Source organism: Maniola hyperantus, chromosome 24 (genome assembly GCF_902806685.2).
Source record: "Maniola hyperantus chromosome 24, iAphHyp1.2, whole genome shotgun sequence".
Lineage (NCBI taxonomy): Eukaryota > Metazoa > Arthropoda > Insecta > Lepidoptera > Nymphalidae > Maniola > Maniola hyperantus.
The window spans coordinates 6,021,946-6,044,546 of record NC_048559.1 but is presented as its reverse complement, the minus strand read 5'-3'; the positions used below and the strand labels follow the sequence as shown (position 1 = coordinate 6,044,546).

The 22,601-nt window shown below is 37.9% G+C and overlaps 2 protein-coding genes across 4 annotated transcripts in view; one reads left to right on the top strand and one right to left on the bottom strand.

Annotated features, from left to right (window-relative positions):
- The window catches only part of Osi3 (Osiris 3), a 29,740-nt gene extending 13,321 nt beyond the window's left edge, over positions 1-16,419 (top strand). The window contains exons 2-5 of one of the 2 annotated variants that reach the window (XM_034981328.2): positions 932-1,092; positions 3,586-3,785; positions 12,217-12,431; positions 16,204-16,419. In XM_034981328.2, coding sequence (XP_034837219.1) covers positions 932-1,092; positions 3,586-3,785; positions 12,217-12,431; positions 16,204-16,224 — 597 coding nt within the window. In that variant the 3' untranslated portion in view covers positions 16,225-16,419. Of the gene's footprint in view, positions 1-931; positions 1,093-3,585; positions 3,786-12,216; positions 12,484-16,203 lie in introns of both variants that reach the window. The other variant, XM_069507006.1, reaches the window with a different exon arrangement.
- A 5,127-nt stretch (positions 16,420-21,546) lies between these two features.
- Positions 21,547-22,601, bottom strand: part of Osi4 (Osiris 4) — a 43,071-nt gene continuing 42,016 nt past the window's right edge. For both annotated transcript variants that reach the window (XM_034981215.2, XM_069506883.1), the window contains exon 6: positions 21,547-22,165. In XM_034981215.2, the coding sequence (XP_034837106.1) occupies positions 22,086-22,165 (80 nt within the window). In that variant the 3' untranslated portion in view covers positions 21,547-22,085. The remainder of the gene's footprint in view (positions 22,166-22,601) is intronic.

Genomic DNA, 22,601 nt, shown 5'->3' with positions numbered 1-22,601 from the left:
TATTTATTGTCTTTCCAATCGTCACACGGGAAAACTCTCACTGATATCACATCGGATGGGAATTTCAACATCGACCTCCCTGGCGCAGGCGGTGTGGTCTTATTAGTGGGAGGTCCCGGGTTCGATTCCCGGCGGGGTTTGGAATTTTATAATTTCTAAATTTCTGGTCTGACCGTGGTGGGCTAGTTACCACCCTACCGGCAAAACCGTGGCGCCTAGCGATTCAGCGTTCCTGTACGATGCCGTGTAGAAACCAAAGGGGTGTGGGTTTCATAAAAACTGCCATACCCCTTCCAGCTTAGCCCGCTTCCATCTTAGACTGAATCATCACTTACCACCAGGTGAGATTGGAGTCAAGGGCTAACTTGTATCTGAAAAAAAAAATTAAGATCGTGCCTAGACATACCTATTTGTTTAATCTACTTACTGTCTTGTTGGTCTAGTACTCCATACCTAGTCTAGTGGTTAACATGTTCGACTGCGCATAACGAGGTCCTGGTTTGGGACAAAAATGCAAACAACCCGTCGGAAATATCTGCGAACCTGGCTTAGTGACGTCATGCAAAGCTCTCGCGTTGGTACCGGTACCTACTGGATAGGCGAAAACCAGCAAGGTGCGCAGATATTTCCGACGTGTTGTAGTTAGTTATTATTATTACCTACATGACGACCTCCCTGGCGCGGTGGTAAGCGCTGTGGTCTTATTAGTGGGAGGTCCCGGGTTCGATTCCCGGCAGGTGTTTGGAATTTTATTATTTCTAAATCTTCGGTCTGGTCTGGTGACAGGCTTCGACCGTGGCTAGTTACACCGTACCGGCAAAACCGTGCCGCCATATTTAGCGTTCTGGTACGGAATTTCAACTAGCCCTAGCCTTAGTAAGTTTTCTAGTCTCGAGAAGAGTGACTCAAGCTTCCCTTTGTTTGATTCCAGATGTCAACAACAGAAGACTCACTAAAACGTGGCCTCACAAACAAATGCGTATCGCGAGAAACGTCCTCGTGTATCGCCATCGAACTAGTCGGTTATGTGGACAGAATGCTCAGAACAGCTGCCTTCCAGCTGTCGGACGATCTCATGATTGTGGATGAGAGGTAAGAAATATTAAAAAAATATCAAAAATTGAGGTCCCAGGTTCGAGTCCCGGGTCATGCCAAAAAAAGTTACTTGGTTTTTGGGTAAATAAATTCACAGTAGCCCGAAGTTGGGAAGTTGGCGGCGACGCATCTCATATCTCGGAAATCACGTGAAGCTGCTGGTTCTGCATCTGATCTCTTTTCGAGCGTATCGGGTTACCCTCCCATTGGACTATGGGAGTGAGGGAATAGAAAATGCACGTATATTCGCGCAAGCTGTTCATAAGCCGCTGGATTCAGGAGGCACAAGACCGTGGCGTGTGGAAGTCCCTACAAGAGACCTATGTCCAGCAGTGGACATCTATCGATGATGATGATGATGTGCATACGGGAAACTTTTCACTTTATTTACTAGCCGGTTTAGAATACCTTTTCCCTATAAGGAAAACCTAATTACCGGAAAATGTTTGTTTGGAGTTTTCCAGAAAATGCGTAGTTTGTAAATGAACTACTAAATTGGACCCTAAACGACTAAATCACCCAATTCGCCAACATAAAGCGACCCGCTTTTTGTGTCGTTTACGTAATAGGTATGTGTGATTTGTTAAACCGTGAAAGCAATTTTGCAACAGTGATTGATTTAGGTCCGTCCTGAATCAGAATACTTACTCCTTATGCTACTAGATCAGGACTCCTGATTGAGTAAGGGTATTGTAAGAGTTATCATCATCATCATAATCATAATCAACCCATCGCCGGCCCACAAATAAGCACTCCTCTGGGAATGAGAAGGGTTTGCGTGGTTTGGCCTTAGTCCGCCACGCTTCACGCCTTTGAAAAAATTATGGAGAACTCTCAGGTATGCAGGTTTCTTTTCGATATTTTACTTCACCGTCTCTCTTGCCAAAGGAGCTCCGGTAGGCTGTTTAGGCATGGCTCTCTTAACGATACAATTAAAAGAGCTCTTGCCACCATAAATATTCCTGCGCTCATTGAGCCGGCAGGGATTAGTCGGGATGATGGCAAGAGACCTGATGGATTGACGCTGGTTCCCTGGGAACGGGGACGGGCGCTAATGTGGGACGCAACTTGCGTTGACACATTGGCCCCGTGTCATATCAGGAAGACAGCATCAAGACCGGGAGCCGCAGCAGAAACAGCTGAAAACGGCAAGCGGCGCAAGTATGCCTCTCTTATAGAGAGTTACATTTTTGTGCCGTTTGCCGTGGAGACCCTGGGGCCATGGAGTCTTAGTGCTAAAAATTTTTTACGAGACATTTCACCGCGATTAATAGCCTCAACTGGTGACAGAAGGGCTGGCTCATTTTTTGCGCAGCGGATCAGCCTGGCTGTCCAGCGCGGAAATGCAGCCAGTATTCTTGGCACCATTCCACGCGGTCATGATTTATATAGTAATTAGATAAGGCTAGCTTTAAGTTTTATTGTATTAAAAAAAAAAAAAAAAAAAAAAAACTTCACCGTTAAAGCAAGTGATATTAATTTGATTGCTTAAAACGCACATAACTCAGAAAAGTTAGAGGTGCGTGCCTGGGATCGAACGTCTGACCTCCCGAATGGACGGTGGACGTCTAAACACTAAGCTATCATAGCTCTTCTTCAGCGCTTCTTTTGCTTGTTCTCAGGTGGAAGAAGCGCCGGAATAACCAGCTCTTAGCTATAAGTTGTGATGTGTGGCACAATTTGTGTAAATAAACGTCTTTTCTTTCTTTCTTTCTTTCCTCTCTTTGTAAATGTAAGTAAGTTAAAGAGTATTTTGATATTTGAAATTTCTATTACTCTTTTCTTTCTAAAATTAATATCTTAATAATGTCGATAGCAAAAGCGTTTTTAAAGCCAGCTTTTGCCTATTTGCAAAATATTTCAAATTAGAAAGATCTCTAAGTTATTTAAATAATAAATACATATTTCTAAAATTAACTGTTTGATATAAATCAAAAGCTTTAATTAAGACTGCTTTTGGCTTCCCACATTGATCCCCAAATCCGCTATTTGATTTGAAATTCGAATTAATAATTATATCATTCTAAAACAAGTTCATTCAAATCTTTAATCCTTCGGAATTCTTGTAGAATTTACACCGATCACAAAATAATTCGAGATTTCATTTTCAAATACAGATAGGTAGGGTACGGAAGTCTGTAATTGACAGTTCAAGGGTATTCATAATATCTGATCCGCCTAGTAAATACTGGTTCATTTATGTACCGTACCTACTATCTTTGAAGTTTTTTCTCACATTTCAAAATGGTACCATAAAATCACCAAATTGAATTTTTTCCAAAGTTAAAGGCAAGGGATACCTAATGTAAGGATTCTAACGATATCCCCATACATCCAAATTTTTTCAGGCATTTAGGAGTTATAGTGGAGTAAAGAAACTCACATAATATACCTATAACATGAGCCCTGCATAACACTGCTTTTTTGGCCAGCTGTGTAAAAATGATTCCATAAAACCAATATTCATCTATTTTTTTCTACAATTTCCAGCAATGGAGCCGCGGCAGAAATGCCAATCAAGCCAGAATCCCTCGCGAGAGCGGGAACATCACTAGAAGACCAAGCACAACAGCTGATCATGGACAAACTATGGAACTTCGCGACCACGCGGTCGTTTAGGTATAGGCTACTCGACAATGCCGATGTCGTCATCGCTGGCAAGACGGAAAAGGATGGCACCTTGGGTGTTGGTACGTCAAACTTTTTATACCAAGTACAATTTCCAGCAATGGAGCTGTGGCAGAAATGCCAATCAAGCCAGAATCCCTCGCGAGAGCGGGAACATCAGTAGAAGACCAAGCTTAACAGCTGATCATGGACAAACTATATATAGTACGTGACAGGTCGAGATGTCAATCGGGGTGGGGATGCCCCACACACCTGCGCAGCCCGCGCGATAACCCGGTGCGGGATAGCGCGGGTGGCGTGCGGGTGTGCGGGGCGTCATTTACCTTCAGCTAACGTAAACTTGAAAACTACGGAATAGTTAGAGAAGTCTATACTAATTGTTCCGTCTAAAATAAATGGCAGATATTTACGCTTATACTCTGATTTTTAATTCGGTGAAATTCTGACGTTGTCATTTTTATACATCAGGGGAGTTATTTGTATGAAAAACAGTGTGACCACCACCTGAAGTTCGATGTTACCCCAAATTACATTAAATCCCTATCAATATAAAAAGCCCTAAGACATAACTTCGCCCTAAAATAGGGTGCAATCTTTAACAGTGGAAAATGGAAACTGGCAGCAATGGTCGGTTGATTTGAGGATGTAATCTTGACTTATAATAATTGTTGAATGTTTCTAAGTTTATTTTTAGTTTCTTTTAATTTTAATCATCTTGATGTGCCTAAAAGTACACGCTTAGATTATGATTCAGGATTTTTTAAAGAAATTCTTTCACAAAAACCTTGTTCTTTACGAAAACAACAAAAAATCGGCCAATTCGATTGATTTGTTCTCAAGTGATGATCTCACATACATGCGGCAGATGATTTATGTACTTAAATTTACCTATGTACAACATTTAAAGTTTTCTTCTTTGTGGGAATTGTTTTATCTCTGGTAACATTAAGAAACGTCAGAATTCCACGGAATTAAAAATCAGACTAAAGTTAACTTTAATTTGAACACTACGGAATATTTAGAGACAGAAAAAATCCATCCCTACCTGTTCCATCTAGATTCTAAATGACAGATTTACGTTGAGTTAATGTTAAATTGAATTACGCTAGAGGGTCAGTTCTGTGCGTGATTTTCTTCCACAGAATTGGATTCTTATTTATTTCCGGTTCTTTTATTTTTTCTTCCAAGTTTGCCGATACCGATTTTTCTTTTCTCTCCAACTAAGCGTTAATCTTTAGTAGAGCAGGTCAATTAAGGAAAACACAGCTTTGATAATTCATTGTATAAATAGCAGCCATAAAAGTACGGTGTACCGGAAAACTAGAAATACTTTACCGGACCGAATTTATTTTACGATTATTTCGGTTGAAAACGCTGAAAGTTCTCGGGATGGCAAACATTAAGAGGCTATTTAGCACGATGGTGAATAGAAAAAGGTGAAACGAGGTCTACTTCCTGAGTATATACTCCAAACATAATACTTACTAAGTAGAACTGGACCATTTTACAGGTAGCATTGGAAGTGCGAGTCCGAATCGCGCACCGAGGGTTCCGTACTACAGTCGTACTTTTTCAACATTTTGCACGATAAATCAAAAACTATTATGCGTAAAAATAAACAAAACTCTGTTTTAGAATATACAGGTAAAGCCCTTTCATATTATGATACCCCACCTTGTATCTTAGTAAATACTAATTATACTACTACTACTACTAAGTAAATAATAATTTGTTCATGAACACATTACAATTTTTTTGTAATGTAACCACCCACAAATTCACAGTTTTCGGATTTTTTCCTTAAATAATTGTGCTATAAGACCTACCTACCTGCCAAATTTCGTGATTCTAGGTCGGTCGGTTGGTAGATTGAGGTACGGAACCCTAAAAACACGTGAAAAGATTTTTCATAGCACTTGCTACCTTACTTAAAGCTGTGAAAATCCACGACGCAAAGTCTCACCAAGTTTGAATATTATTACAATAAATCGCACTTAATTCTTTATAGATCGTTGACCCGAGCTAAGGTGCTAAAGAGCGCGTGAGCGAGAAAACTCGCATCGCTGAGTATTAGAAAGGGAAAAATATTTAGTTAGTAATTCGCACTCATAAAAATATTAATGTAATTAAATTCGCAAGTGCACAAATTCATTTTCCTTGAAAACCCACCTTTATCATAAATCCTTGTAAAATTAGTGTAGCAAACTATCGTAAGTGTGAAAATTGAAAAATAGCTTTTCGTGAAAAATTGTCTGAAAAATCACTGTGAGCAAAAATAATAATTTCGTCAAATGAAAATAATTTAAGGAAAAGTAGCAAATATTGCTCATTTCTAATACTTACCCTGCAGAATCCACTTTATACACGCCGGTTATAAAGGTTTTTGCTTGGACTTGCGTTATTTTATCACCGATCATATTATAATGGCTACTTATCATACCTATAAGAGCTTTATAGCTCTCTCAAAGAGGTGCGTAAGTCTGACAACATACGACGTATACGATATCGTTAAATTGTACTAAAAAGATTTTACTTTCGTTCGCTTGGTTTTATCCATCATTATGTCAAAGCGGTAACCGATATTTTGCATCCTTTGGTAGAGCTCTTGGTAGAGCTCCAACTTTAAAAATACAACAACGACAAAAATACGGTATTTGACAACTAGTCAAATCAGTACCTTTTTATCAAACGTCAAAAGGCGCACTTAGTATGTGATATTCTATGAAATATGATGTACTTTTTTAGTTTAATCGATAATTTAAAATGTTTATTACACTTAAAACTAACAAAGGAAACTTGCATGCCTTAGAGTGTGAAGTCTGCCAATTCCCATTGGGCCAGCGTGGCAGACTATGGCCCAAACCCTTCTTACCCTGACAGGAGATCAGTGCTCAGTAGTGGGCCGGTTATGGGTTGATCATGACGCTTTACTTAATATTAATTTCACATGTCCTTAATTTGTTTTAAAAACATTGAATAGTTTAGCATAAAATAATACTTATACCGCCCGTAAATACAGTATATAACCAGAACGCTGGCAAAAACGAAAACAGGTGATACTGATGATCAGTGATATGATACCACAAAAAAAAACTCGAAAAAACGCAAAAAAATAAATAAAAAAAATCCTATATTTTGTAAAATTTCACGATATATTGCAAATAAAAGATCTGACTGACCCTAGAGGTCAACGAACTTTCCGTATATAGGCTACTCGGAGTCAATGCCGGTTGGCGGGGCATTGACCCGAGTTTGGCACGCTATACATTGCGGGTTTTAAAAATACTAAATCACTAAACTACAAAACGAGGCAAATGGTTATTGGTATTGGATTATATTTAGATGGTATAACAATAACGCTAAGTTTTTGCTAGCGTTCTGGTTACACCCCTTATTGATTAATATAGCATGCTCTCAAGCAAAACCACGTGAAACCGAAGAAAACACTCTTAAAACACTTACTTTGCTGTATGTTACCTACCAGCTTAAAATCAGCGCTGTATGTTCTTGTGCAACAAGGCATACAGCATAATGCTGAGCTGGGACCCTTTTTCGGGTTGTGCCACACATGACAGTTTGTTCCGGCGCGCGCTTCCTTTGCTTGTAGCGCGTTGGGCTTATGCTCAGGTGCAGGAGGCGCCGGAATAAACAGATCATAGTATAAGATAAAAGGAAAAGGTGACTGACTGACTGACTGATCTATCAACGCACAGCTCAAACTACTGGACGGATCGGGCTGAAATTTGGCATGCAGATAGCTATTATGATGTAGGTTTTTTGAAAATTCAACCTCTAAGGGGGTAAAATAGGGGTTTGAAATTTGTGTAGTCCACGCGGACGAAGTCGCGAGCATGAGCTAGTCATAGTATAAGATGTGATGTGTGGCACAGTTTGCTAAATAAACGTCTTTTCTTTCTTTTCTTTCTTACTTCAACAATAATAACAACCCAGTACTTAATAACCTAATTTGTAAGCAATTTATCTTAGACCTGTTTTTCTAAATGAGTTTCGTCTCGTAAGACAATTTGTCACGGTAAAATATTGTGCCTAGGGAAGAATGTCATTACTAATTAGATTCGTTCCATTAATTATGGTTGGCTGCCCATCGATTATTAGAAATACATTCTAAAATAGGTTTTTATTTATTTTTATGCATAATAGTTTTTTATTTAAAATGTCTACAAAATACGACTGTAGTATGGAACCCTCAGTGCGCGAATCTGACTCGCACTTGGCCGGTTTTATTGATGATAGGTGGTGATTCACGTGCAATGGAACAATTGGGTTGGATTCAATTATTTTAAAATTTGTGGCTTCAGCGTATTCTCTTCTGTAATGCACGTTTTTAATTTAAAATGCAATCAACGCCTGCAATAATTTCTATAGGTAAATTAATGCAATTTACTATAGGTAGTAATTTAACTTTGTTTAATTAAAACCACCTTATTATTTCTATATAACATACTAGATGATGCCCGCGACTTTGTCCGCGTGGATACTTACGTTTTTTTTTAAATCCCGAGGCAACTCTTTAATTTTCCGGGATAAAAAGCTACTTTTCCTTCCCCGGGAGATAACTCTGTGATAAACTGTTCGGCCCGTGAAAAGCTAGCAGACAGACAGCCAGACCTTAGCATTTATAATATGATACTAGCTTATGCTCGCGACTTCGTCCGCGTGGACTACATAAATTTCAAACCCCTATTTCACCCTCTGAGGGGTTGAATTTTCAAAAATCCTTTCTTAGCGGATGCCTACGTCATAACAGCTATCTGCATGCCAAATTTCAGCCAGATCCGCCTAGTAGTTTGAGCTGTGCTTTGAAAGATCAGTCAGTCAGTCACCTTTTCCTTTTATATAATATTTAGATTTGTGGCTTCAGCGTATTCTCTTGTATAATGCACGTTTTTAATTAAAAAGGCAATCAACGCCTGCAATATAGGTAAATGAATAAAAACTGTAGGTAGTAATTTAACTTTGTTTAGTTAAAAGCACCTTATTATTCCTACATAACATACTAGATGTTGCCCGCGACTTCGTACGCGTGGATTTAGGTTTTTTAAAAATTCCGTGAGAACTCTTAAATTTTCCGGCATAAAAGTAGCCTATATGTCCTTCTCCGAGAGATAACTTTGTCATAAACTGTTGGGCCGTGAAAAGCTAGCAGACAGACAGACAGACACACTTTCGCATTTATATAATACTAGCTGTACCCGGCACGCGTTGCAATGTCACGTAAAGTAAAAAACCGGCCAAGTGCGAGCCAGACTCGCGCACCGAGGGTTCCGTACTCGGGTATTTTTTTAACATTTTCCACGATAAATCAAAAACTATTGTGCGTAAAAATAAATAAAAATCTAAAATATAAATAAATAAATATACTGGTAAAGAAAGCCTACTTACCTTAGTGATAAAATGTTGGTTTTTCTGAGTGACGCTTACAAAATGTTACAAGATTTCTTGTCAAGTTACAAGAAAGTTTGTAGAGTCTTCGGGCTCAGATACCTAAGTTCCTTTTACTGTAAAAAAAACCGGCCAAGTGCGAGTCAGGCTCGCGCAACGAGGGTTCCGTACAACAGTCCTATTTTTTCGCATTTTGAATGATAATTCAATGATGCTTAAAAATAAATAAAAATCTGTTTTAGAATCCACAGGTGAAGCTCTTTTATATGATAACTCACTTGATATAGTTATCTTACTTCAAATATTGAAAATACTAATTATTAGTTCATGACCACAATTTAATTTTTTTTGTGTGATTTAACCACAAATTCACGGTTTTCAGATTTTTCCCCTAATGTCTGCTATAAGACCTACCTACCTGCCAAATTTCATGATTCTAGGTCAACGGGAAGTACCCTGTAGGTTTCTTGACAGACCGACAGACAGACACAACAAAGTGATCCTATAAGGGTTCCGTTTTTTCTTTTGAGGTACGGAACCCTAAAAGTATGTAAATTCCCTTAGATTAATCTCTGACTTTAAGAAGTTTATTCAAAGTTATTATCGAAGTTTATGCGGGATCCCAAACTTGAAGTTATCTTAGACTATGCGATAAGCCTAAGCTATTTACTTTGACCATTAGTGAAGGTCGACTTGTGAACTTTGAACTATTATAATACCATTAGGATATGTTAGATATCTCGTATACCCTAAATCCATTTTCGGTCTAGTTTTAGTGTAATACATAGCTTAGATATTTGGCTGCTGATCTTGAAGTCTCAAGAAAGAGAATTAGATTAAATCTAAATATATTCATCTTAAAGACTGACTGACTGACTGACTGACTGATCTATCAACTCACAGCTCAAACTACTCGGATCGGGCTGAAATCTGGCATGCAGATAGCTTTTATGACGTAGACATCTGCTAAGAAAGGATTTTTGAAAATTCAATCCATAAAGGGGTAAAAGAGGGGTTTTAAATTTGTGTAGTCCGCGCGGACGAAGTCGCGGGCGTAAGCTAGTTTAATATTATAAGTACTTTTGCATCGTCAAAAGAATCTACCACTGCACTGGTTCGGAATGCATTTCCTAACTGAATGAACCAGCAAGAAAGGCGGTTGCTCTTTTCAAATATTCAGCATCCACCTATTAGTATACCTAAATGCGAAAAAAAGCATTTTGCACTGCAGTTTAAAAATAGACTATTCGTTATTATAGCCGTGATAGCTGTGATAGCCTAGTGGTTAGGACGTCCACCTTCCAATCGGAGGTCGGGGGTTCGATCCCGGGCACGCACCTCTAACTTTTCGGAGTTTTGTGCGTTTTTAAGTAATTAAAATATCACTTGCTTTAACGGTGAAGGAAAACATCGTGAGGAAACCTGCATGCCTGAGAGTTCTCCATAATGTTCTCAAAGGTGTGTGAAGTCTGCCAATCCGCACTTGACCAGCGTGGTAGACTATGGCCAAAACCCTTCTCACTCTGAGAGGAGACTCGGGCTCTGTAGTGAGCCGGCGATGGGTTGATCACGATGATTCGTTATTATATAGTTACTATATAGTTTTACTAAATTCCCACAGGATAGGGAATAAAGAGGAATTATTTTTTTACCAGCGAAGTTCCAGCCAAGGTTCGGCTTGTTTTTAATAAAACAAAATATGCCTCGAGCTCGAGGATTTTGTAAGGAGCAATTTATAAAAATGTTAATTAAAATGTAACTAGGAGTACGTACAATATTTACTTCGCAGCATTCAAATAAATTAATGTAGGTACAAAGAGACCTTCGCACTTATAATTTTAATTAGCAGTCATTTTATTTACGTTAGTGTTATTTGCTTGTGACACCACGGGCAGTGGATTTATTAAAGCATTGGGTTCTGTGCCCGAAGGGGTGCCACGGGATTAATAAGCCTCCGTTGTCCACCCGTCCGTTCGCTCGTCCGTCTGTCCGTCAGCGGACTGTACTCATGCTGTTAGAGAGTTGAAATTTTCACATAATGGGTATTTCTATACTACCGCAATGACAACAAATAATAAAGTTTCAAAATGGCCGCCATGTGAATGAAAAATTTAAAAAGTATATGATCTTGTATATTTACGAGTCCAACTTGCATTAATTGAACGGGGTACGCACTTCAAAAAAGAAGGAAGGAGGTTCTCAATTCGTCGGAATCCTTTTATTAGTTCGACGTGTAGTACCTATGTTGTTATTCCGTTGGAATTGGTGATTTTTGGCTTCTTGCAACTATCCTATTGAGTTGAAGTTTTGGCTGGCTAAGTGCGAATTGGCAGACTTTTTTTAAAATTATTATTTGTCCAGTAAAGATAAAAAGAGAGTAAGACTTCACACACCCTTGAGAACATTATGGAGAACTCTCAGGCAAGCAGGTTTCCTCACGATGTTTTCCTTCACCGTTAAAGCAAGTGATACTTTATTGCTTAAACTTAAAACGCACATACCCCGAAAAGTTTGAGGTGCATGCCCGGAATCGAAGCCCAGACAACCTGACTAGGACGCTAACGTCTCAGCCACTGAGCCACCAATATCACCGCTTAAACATCAATACACATATTATTATAAATGTGGAAGTGTGTTTGTTTGTTGGTTTATTGGTTTGTTGTTCAATCAAGTCTCAACGGAGCAACGGATTGACGTGATTTTTGCATAGATATAGTTTAAGATCTGGAGAGTGGCATAGGCTCCTTTTTATCCCGGAAAATGAAAGAGTTCCCACGGGATTTTAAAAACCTAAATCCACGCGTATACGAAGTCGTGGGCTTCAGCTAGTCCATACTTACAAATATTATAAATTATGCGAAAGTGTGTCTCTCTGTCCGTCTGTCTGTCTGCTAGCTTTTCACGGCCCATCCGCTTAACCGATTTTGATTAAATTTGGTATAGAGATAGCTTGCATCCCGGGGAAGGACATAGGCTACTTTTGATCCCGGAAAATTAAAAAGTTCCCACGGGATTTTTAAGAACCTAAATCCACGTGGACGAAGTAGCGGGCATCAGCTAGTACTAAATTATTTCCATTCCCTCTTTCAGGTGTGTCAATGAAGGCTCATAAAGCCATTGAAACTGGTAGAGCAAGGAACAAGAACATGGGGCCATTCCTCGCAGCCGCGGCCATGAAGTTCGGTCTGCTGGGGGCCCTGACTTTCAAAGGCCTCTACTTGATGGTCGGAAAGGCCCTCCTGGTCTCCAAGATCGCGCTCCTGCTGGCAACGATCATCGGACTAAAGAAACTGTTCTCTCCTCAGGTGACCGACTAATGCATGCATGGACTTTGTTGCATGGAACCGCATGCTAAGTGTGAGTTTTCTTTGCATGTACGTATCTATTAAGAGCTACAGGACAATGTGTTCAAAATGTTTCGTGTTATAAGTCCCGCAAATTACTACTGCGCGTGGCCGCCACTTTAGTGACGTCAGCACTAGACTGAAGTTTCGAGCTGATAGTATATTTTCACTTAAATATACGTCAAAATGACGTCATTTCGATGTTACTGAGACAATGTTTCAGCGCAATAGCAATTTGCTCGACTTATAGATACTTTTATACTTACACCATCGATGTATACCTACTAGTAACTAGATAGACCTTTTTCGTACTAAAGAAACGCGAACATAAAAATGCGCTTGAAAATTGAAAAAATCCGCCTCTTGTAAAATGTAGGTATTCAGGATGTGGTTTTAGTTGATACCCTAGCGCGCTTCCTAGAGCTTTTCATACAAACGTAGTTTGGTTCTCATTTGATTACTAAGCAACCAAACTTGATGAAATAGTCCTATATGTGTGTCTGTAGTTTGTCAAAATTCTATAAAAATGTATAGTTTCAAAGTTACACTGCTGGTTGAAACTGCGAGCAACAGCCAAACCCAAATAAATCTAATTTTGCAAATCAGATTTTTATTTATTTTTTATTTATTGGACACACAAAATAGATTATGACAATAATTGGTAACTGAGTAATACAAGCCATGAATAAAACTAGTCACTCTCCAAAAAAAAGTGTGTACAAATGCAGTTATTAGTAACGGAGTCGCTATTAGATTGGTTTTATGAGCGCGTTTTTATTTTTAAAGGTCTATCTACACACATCGATAACTTTCACTGTATCAAGTGAAATTACATTAGTCAAATTACGCCCTAGTAACCTATCCACGGAATGAAGTTAATATAGCGCTCTCTCTACCTAATCCCATACAAAAACAGAGAAAGCGCTATACTAACCTCATTCATAAGTTAGTATAGCTCTCTCTCTGTTACAAATCCCCATACAAATGATAAAGCCAAACAGAGAGGATATGGTATAATAGGTTCAAAGCCTTTACTTACGATGACTTTTTAGTTTTTACACCATACGATGATTTATAGTCGTAGGCTTATTTTTGCATACTATGCAAAAAACTGTATGAAAAATCGTTATGTAAAAAGGCACACTTAATAAACTTAAGTGTCTGTATTTTGCAAACGAATTTGATGGTAAAGAAATATAATTTAATCGAGAATGATGTTTTCTCCTTTTTTTATTACATTAATAAGAAAGAGATGAGGCTATTAATTATTACCTCTTAGTTAATTATTTGGTTTCTAAACCGTGAAAAATTTTGTTTGCTTGACCATATCTTGTTATTTGTATAGATGAGTACATTACTGTTTCTTTACTAATCAAGAGCTTATTGATAGTATTTTAAAAGTACAAAATACATAACTATTAAAAATCTTTTCCACAGACTTTCTGTTTTTCATTTCTTGCACAAGATTCTTATAAACAACTGCTTTTTGCTCTATAGCTGTACAGTACGCGGCCGAAAGTAATGTACATCGGCCTTTAGAATGACATTTCGGCTTTGTAGAGCGTTGTCTCTGTCACTCATACCCATATGACGATTTTGTCGGTCTCAATGACTCTACAAATCTGCTATCTCTTTCTAACGGTCGATGTACATTACTTTCGGCCGCGTACTGAAATTTTACTTTGGACTGACAGCTAAAATTGTCACCCGACATAACTTTTAGGCTGTTTCACACACAACTGCCAGGTAAACTTTATCTAACGGATGTATTTGGCATTTTGACAGATTCCCAATACAGAAAATGTCATAACGTCAAATTTATTTGTTAGATAAATTTTATCTGGAAGTTGTGAAACAGGCCCTTCACTGAGGAAAGTCAAAGTAAGCTCTATAGCTCTCAAGTCAGCTTTAGTAGTCTACGGTCTACAACTTGCCTTGAATTCATGAAATAGTTTGGGCTTGATATTCTATTAAAGTTAGATCTAATTTATTTTTCGCCAACTTTACCTACTGAGGTATTGTTAAAACTTTTTGTCTGCAAACTTATATTGAATTCCGCACATATTATTTTGCCTCCCCGGGACATGTTATTTGTTTAGTCATGAAAATATATTACAAATTGTTTTCGAACTTTGCCTACAATAAATTTTCACTATGGGTTAGAAGTACGCTAAAATGATTATGTTTAGACGTAATGAACTCTGTTGTGTTCAATATTTAGGGGAAGTGTCAGTCATAGATAGAGTAATAAAGGTAGATACAGGAATGTTTGCTTTCTCATTCGCGCTAAAATTATTTAGTATTCAATATTTGTACTAACCGATCAACAATATTAATTGTATTAAATGTTTTTTATGTGAAAACAAGTAAATAACTAATAAGAAATCCAATGACGCCACGAATTCTCAAAGTTTGGTTTGCAACTAAAGTTGTATTCCTTGTATGTATTCTTGAAAAAAATCGGTTACACGATAAGGGACAAAAAATAGGTTAGCTGCGTCTCTGTTTATCACATTAGTAACTTTATCTGTGCTCCCTTTTTATTTTTATTTTATTTTTATTATTCATGTACCAAAAATTGTAGTTACAAAGTAATAATAAATTAAGTTACATCGGAAATGCTTATCTCTAAACAGAGATTTCTTCCAGCTTCCCATTCAAGGTTGTGAGTAAGGCGTATCAAGAAGTGGAATAGGTCTACGGTACTAGAATCTTTTAGTGTAAATGAGAAAGCAAACGTTCCTTTATCTAGCTTTATTACTCTATCTACGTTCGAACATTGCTGTAGTAGGTAAGTGTTATAAAAGCGAATGTCAAATCGTTACATTAAATGCAGGGTTTGCATTGTTTTTCTTTATTTTTTTATTCAGATACAAGTTAGCCCTTGACTGCAATCTGGTGGTAAGTGATGATGCAGTCCAAGATGGAAACGAACCTACCTTATTTAACCTAACCTGAAATTGGGCTAACTTGGCAGTTTTTATTTAACTTACACCTCTTTGGTTTTTACACGGCAGTGTCGGTAGTGTGGTAACTAGCCACGGCTGAACCAGACCAGAGATTCAGAAATTATAAAATTCCAATCCCCTGCACGGAATCGAACCAGGGACCTCCCACTAATAAAACCACAGCGCTTACCAGTGCGCCAGGGAGGTCGTCAAAGGGAGAGGAATGTATCAATTGTTTTAAACACGTTTTTTCTCAAAGTTCTTTTTGTTTAAAATATATTTTTTATACCCCAAACTCTGATTAAATGTGAAAGTTCCCTGGTCAGTACGCACCTTTATGTTACGCTGGCATTGTGTTATAATACCTATACAACTCAGTGGTACTGATTTTGAGCACAACCTAATTTTAGAGTATTCGCATCCTCTTCTTACTAATGTAATATGAAAAGGACAGATGCAGTTTGACAGTTTTAAATTTAATTTTTAGATGGTAAAACCCGTGATTTTAGCGCACAGTCGCGAGCCTACTGTTTAAATTTGTAACGTGCACTAAAAAGAGTCTTTAAATGTAAAGTTCATGTTCTGTCCCTGTCATTGTTAAAAAGAAAGTGATGCAGATACTCTAAATTTAGTTTAGAGAAAGACAACGGAATCGGTGCCAGTATAGGTTTACGTTGGCCAACTAACATACAGTTGCTTGGTACTTGATAGTATGCTGGCCACATCCTAAACCATTTTCTATGTAAAATTTACCATAAAGAACTTATTTTTCGAACACTTTTCAGGCTATCATCAAAAAGGACTAATCATATTGGTGAATGGGACCTGACGGAGATTGTCGAAACCTTCACGGGTTTTAACCTCAACTAACAAACTGCTGATATGGGAAAGTTAACAATAAACTAAAATAAAAAAGTAGTTTAGTCACTTATTTAAAAAAATACTCTAAGGTCGCTTATACACTATACGGTTACCTGCTAAGATTTCGCGAAGTTTAATGCGTTTAAACGCGTTCATAGATTATTTTACCATATCCGTTTTAATTTCAATCATGAAATATACTTCATAATGAGTCCAGTTAAATATTTAATTACATTACAATAAAGAATATTTTTGAAAGCAATATTTCCATCAATTATATTCCCGAATTCTAGCTATAAATACGCTATAGAATCCACTAGCTAAGTTATTATTTATTTAATTAATGACTATTATTTAGTAGATTAGTATCAGTAAACTATCGTGAACGCTAATAACCGTAGAGTATATATTATATAGGTGGTCTAATTAATGTCATGCTGTGTGTAGGGGCCTTAACAATAGTCAAATTTAGTTTATTGTTAACTTAACCATGAACGATTCGGTAACGATTGTAAATAATTTATTTATTTTATTTAAACCTATACTTTACTAACTTGTATAGTAGGTAGCATTTATATAATGTACAAGCTTTTTGCTTGAATTGTTATAATAATATTAATTTATTGGCATTAATATACTAATGGGTATTTATTGTGGATTAAATGGAATGTTCACTAACACTTTTAGTTGTTTTTATATTATCCTTATTAAAAAATAGTAAACGCACATGACTACGTTTCCGCGCGTTTTTGTCACACGTTTTCTGAATTCAATATGCTGCAAATAGAGGCTAGCTCGAAAGTTGTGACAATCGCAATCACATAGCGACAATTCATCATCATCATCATCAACCAATATAGGTCTTTTGTAGGGACTTCCATAAGCCACGATCTTGCGCCGCCTGAATCCAGCGGCTCCCTGCGACTCGTCCGATTTTGTCCGTCTACCTAGTGGGGAGTCTTTCAACGCTGCGTCTTCCACAGCGAGGTCACCATTCCAGCACCTTGGGACCCCAACTAGTTGGCGACAATAAAATTATAGTGATTGAAATATGCTGAATTTATGGTATTATTACCACAACTTTAGATTTTAGCCAATAATGGTCTCCTCCGAAAGAATTTCAGCCGCGGCAGCCAATTTCCACAGAGATTAACAATTCACGAGGGAGATATAATAGAACCCACGTGTGTACGCAAACACAGATGCACTCTCTAATCCCTTAGTGACTAAGGGATTAGCCGTCACATCGAACTATGAGACTAAGGCTTAGTCTCATAGTTCGATGTGACAGCTAATCTGACATGACCGGAGATAGATCAGCTGCTCGTTTGCGGTAGAATGACAGCTACAATGTCACGATCGCAATCACTTCTGATTGGTTGACGCTCGCTCACTATTGCCTACAATGCATTGCAATAAGAATAGCACAAATTCAGCCAATCACAACAATTAATAATGATTGATGTAGGTTTTACGAAATCGACCTACAGGCGCAGGATCAACAGCTGCACGTGCTCAAAAGTTAAGCTTAGTCAATATTTAGTATCAGCCAATCAAATGTGATTACGCAATCGTCACGCTGTAACTGTCAAATATTAGTGCCAAGTCTATTGAATTTTTAAATGCATTGAAAAAGAAACAAGTTATAACTGTATAGCGTTTGTTGCGCGTTTTAGTTGCGTCTGACGCGCGCGTGAAAAAGTCGTCGTGTGTGAAGGCTCTAACTAATAATAATCTTCCGACTATTTTTGCTAATTCCTTCGGACAAAGCCCACGATGATAGATAGAACTTCACTTACAGGTAAAGTTCGTTTAATCATTAATTTTTAGTCAATACGTTGCACCTGAGTAAACAATTCATTTAGTAAAACAAAAATAGATACCTACTGTCAACATAATATTTTTCGCAAATAATGTTCTGTGTAAACACACTATTATAATAGTAGGTAATAATAATATTATTGTAAAATAATAATGTTTTTATTTTCATTTGCTCAGCTGTAGTAAACTAAACAGTTATCAGTACATAAAATAACCCTTTATGATTGAAAATATAAGATAGGTTTTATTTTAAACAAAATTCAATTTATTTCGCTCTTTAGGTGTGTTATGCATGACAAGACCCACCCACGGATTTGCACGCGTAGAATTTGCTGAATATTGTTTTTTAGTCATTATTATTAAATATTAACTATTACATTATTATTACTAAAACAGATTTTTATTTTTTTTTATGCATCATAGTTTTTGAAATATCGTGCAAAATGTCGAAAAAATGTCGAAAAAATGAAAAAATGACTGTAGTACAGAACCCTCGTTGCGCGAGCCTGACTCGCACTTGGCCGTTTTTTTTATTGCGGAACCCTAAAAACCTAAATCCTTGTAGACTAAGTCACGGGATACAGCTAGGTATTTTATCATATAGCTAGTATAGTAGCTTTCTAAAAGAGCGTCCAAATCAATGGCAATAAGCAATAGAATGCAGCTTTCGGGTATATCCTACTTACTCGAAGCATTTCGAGATATTCTCCTAATACATTTCATTTTCTCAGCTCGCTGCACCAACAATATGACAATATGATATTCTTTGTCGTTTTGGGATTGAATTGTCATAGTATATCCCATTGTAACATATTATGACAATGCCCAAATGAAAAGCTAAAGGGGTTCTTGCCGTTTGGAAAAATTTCAATAAAAAGATTCAATTTGTAAGTATTTTGAGGAATTGGAGCTAGTAATCATGTATATAATATAAAATGCTGGGAATTTCTTTGTTGTAATATGTGATTGCCTAGTGGTTCGGACGTCGGTCGGGGGTTCGATCCCGGGCATGCACCTCTAACTTTTCGGAGTTATGTGCGTTTTAAGTAATTAAATATCACTTGCTTTAACGCTGAAGGAAAACATCGTGAGGAAACCTGCATGCCTGAGAGTCCTCCATAATGTTCTCAAAGGTGTGTGAAGTCTACCAATCTGCACATGGTGGTCCTCCACAGACCTGCGGGGTGATTCGCTAACTCAGTGTTCAACGATTATCCAATGCATTAAAGGTTTTCTACGAAAAAACATTTTAATATCACTCATAGAAGCAGCAATGTGGAACAAAGCAATCTCAAATGAGCACGGTGGCTATCATTCAGTGTTAGACACTGAGTTAGCGAATCACCCCGCAGATCAGAGCCAATTTAGAAATTATAAAATCCCATTAGAATGGAATGGAATAGAATCTGAGACCTCCGATTTTTATGACTTGAAAACTTCCCCACTGCCTAGACGGCTCATCAAACTACCCTAGGTAAAAGAACTTTCAGGTACCTACGCCTCAAGTTTGTAACTAAATCTTAAACTAAAAGTCTTAATATAATTAACAACGAACAGAAAAACGACCACAAATACGAGGTGTACATCGATTCGCGCGAAGATTGGAAGACCGTGCCAACTATTGACTACTACTGCGCCAGAAGGACTGGAAACAGCAATGGATGGAGAACATATAGAGAAAACCTATTTAGGAGTATACCTAATTAAAGATATTTTTATTGGCAATTCCTTGTTTTATTTATATAAACAGGGGTCTTCGTCACTTCGACTTTGACGACCTCCTTGGCGCAGTGGTAAGCGCTGTGGTCTTATTAGTGGGAGGTCCCGGGTTCGATTCCTGGCAGCCATTTGGAATTTTATTGTTTTTGATCTGGTCTGGTGGGAGGCTTCGGCCGGGGGTTTACCACCCTACCGGCAAAGCCGTGCCGCCAAGCGATTTAGCGTTTCGGTACGATGCCGTGTACTTAGAAACCAAAGGGGCATAAGTCATTAAAAACTGCCATACCCTTTCCAGATTAGCGCGCTTCATCATCATCCCATCACTTACCACCAGGTGAGATTGCATTTAAGGGCTAACTTGTATCTAAATCTAAATATATAAAAGGAATAGGTGACTGACTGACTGACTGACTGATCGATACGTAAAGTACTATCAATACTATCACCTGTCTTCGTTTTTGCTAGCGTTTTGGTTACACCCTGTATGTTTGTATGATCGAGAGGCTACCAAAACCTGACCACCGATGATTGCGCAGTGCACGGAGACCTTAATAATATTTTTTTATGGTAAGAACTGGGCTTCTACAGTGACTCTTACCTTACTTACTTACTTACCTAAGTGAGTGAGAGACCTACTATTTAGCGCCTGCATAAAAATACAATACAAACTTCTTTATTGCGAATATGGGTAAACAGTGGAGATGTTATAAAGTAAAAAGGTACAGCCAAATTCTGCCTATCAGCATGCAATATGTTATGATATACCTAACAACGTGTACCTACATTGATAAAATTACAAGCAATCATATTTTTTTGTATTCTGCTAGATCGTATAGAGGCTTCACACTTCGTATGGACTTGTATAGTCATAATATTAGGTATTACAGTTTTATATAGTTCGCGAGCGCGATAGGTCGAGATTGCAATCGGGGTATGAGGCGGAGGGAGACGCTCCGCACACTCGCACGTCATCCGCGCTCGCCCGCATTGGGTTAGCTCGGGGGCTTTGTGGGTGTGCGGGGCGTTCCCGATTGCCATGTCGACCTGTCGCGTACATTATATAGGTCCACGAAATTGAGAATCAGTTATCATCATCATCATAATCAACCAATCAGAAGGGTTTTTGGCCATAGTCTACCTCGCTGGCTAAGTGCGGATTGGCATACACACCTTTAAGAACATTATGGAGAACTCTCAGGCATGCAGGTTTCTTTACGATATTTTCCTTCACCGTTCAAGCAAGTGATATTTAATTATTTGAAACGCACTTAACCCCGAAAGTTAGAGGTGCGTGCCCAGGATCGATCTCCCGACCTCCGATTAGGAGACTGGACGTCCTAACCCAGAGACTATCCTAACCACTAAGCTATCACAGCTTATCACAGGGAATCAGTTTACTATGTACCTCCTACTAAACCTATGCAAATATGTATTTATTTTCAATTCAACTTAAAATATAAACTTTATATACCTACTTAGTTTTTAGGTACGAAAATGTTTCACGTAAGTAAAAATAAGTAGGCTACAAAACAAAACCTTTTCATACTCTGATCATTGTTCATGTAATAATGTGGAAAAGGTAAAAAGGGAGAATAAAATAAAACACGCTAATAACAAAGCCTATTATAAAAGGGAAGGCAGGAGTTGTTATCATAAACTTTTATTACATTCGCCGAATAACATCTAATTAAATAAAACAGACCGCAGTTTCTTTATACCTCTTTTTATTCCACGTAGTGCTGAATAAATAAGCCTTAACAACAAACTTACTTAAATAAATTATAATCTTTACTATTTTATAAATAAAGTCGACGGGCTCGCGCTAATAATACCTCAGAGTTAGACTAGCAAACTAAATAATTTAGATTCAGTCTTAAAACAAATACATGCAGTTGCTCGCAATGTTTTAAATTTTCTGGACGACCAAGACGTTAAGGCGGACAAGAATAAGAATTTTAAGCTCGATCCAGAAACTTAAAACACTGCGCCTGCGTTTACTTTAGCTAAATGTCAGACCACCACGCACCAAAGTCAAGTGGATCAAGCAAACGGTGCGTGGTAATCTGACATTTAGCTTCTGTTATTAATTGACGCCACTTGATCCTTTACAAATGTCCAAAATTGTGTTACTGAACCGTTGGCATACCCATTGCCGAGTTAAACATTTGGCTCTGCATTTGGCTCTGCATGTTCTGCATGGCCTGCATGCCTTGCATGTCCTGCATCTGGGGCAGGGCATACATGGGCATGTTCATGGATGGTGCGCTTAGCGGCGTCTCCGGTAGGCCGAATAGGAATCTGAAGTAGCGCGCGAGGTTCCATAGAACATTGGACGTCTCCGGTATCCTGCGTAATACAATATTAGTTATTACATAAAACAATGCAAATATCAATTTTAATTACAGTTAGGACTGATTTCTCAATCGCTTAATGTGCTTTAATAGGGATAATGACTACTAGTCAAATCAGCGACTTTTTACCAAACGTCAAAACGCTCGCTTAGTATGGGAGCTTGTATAAAATACACCAATGTGACATCATACACATTTGACGTACTTTTTTAGTTAAATAGATAATTTAAAATGTTAGGAAAAAGCAATGTTTTACAAATTTTGGAAGACCCTCTATTTAATCATTACTAAGAATTAATTTCTTTTTGACCAAGGCATCATCCCCATTGACGAATTTTGCTGTTTCGACAGATTTGTTTAAATGAATTTAACATTTTGACAAAATGCTACAACTATCAAAACTATTCATCAAGTAATCATTATTCTGGCAA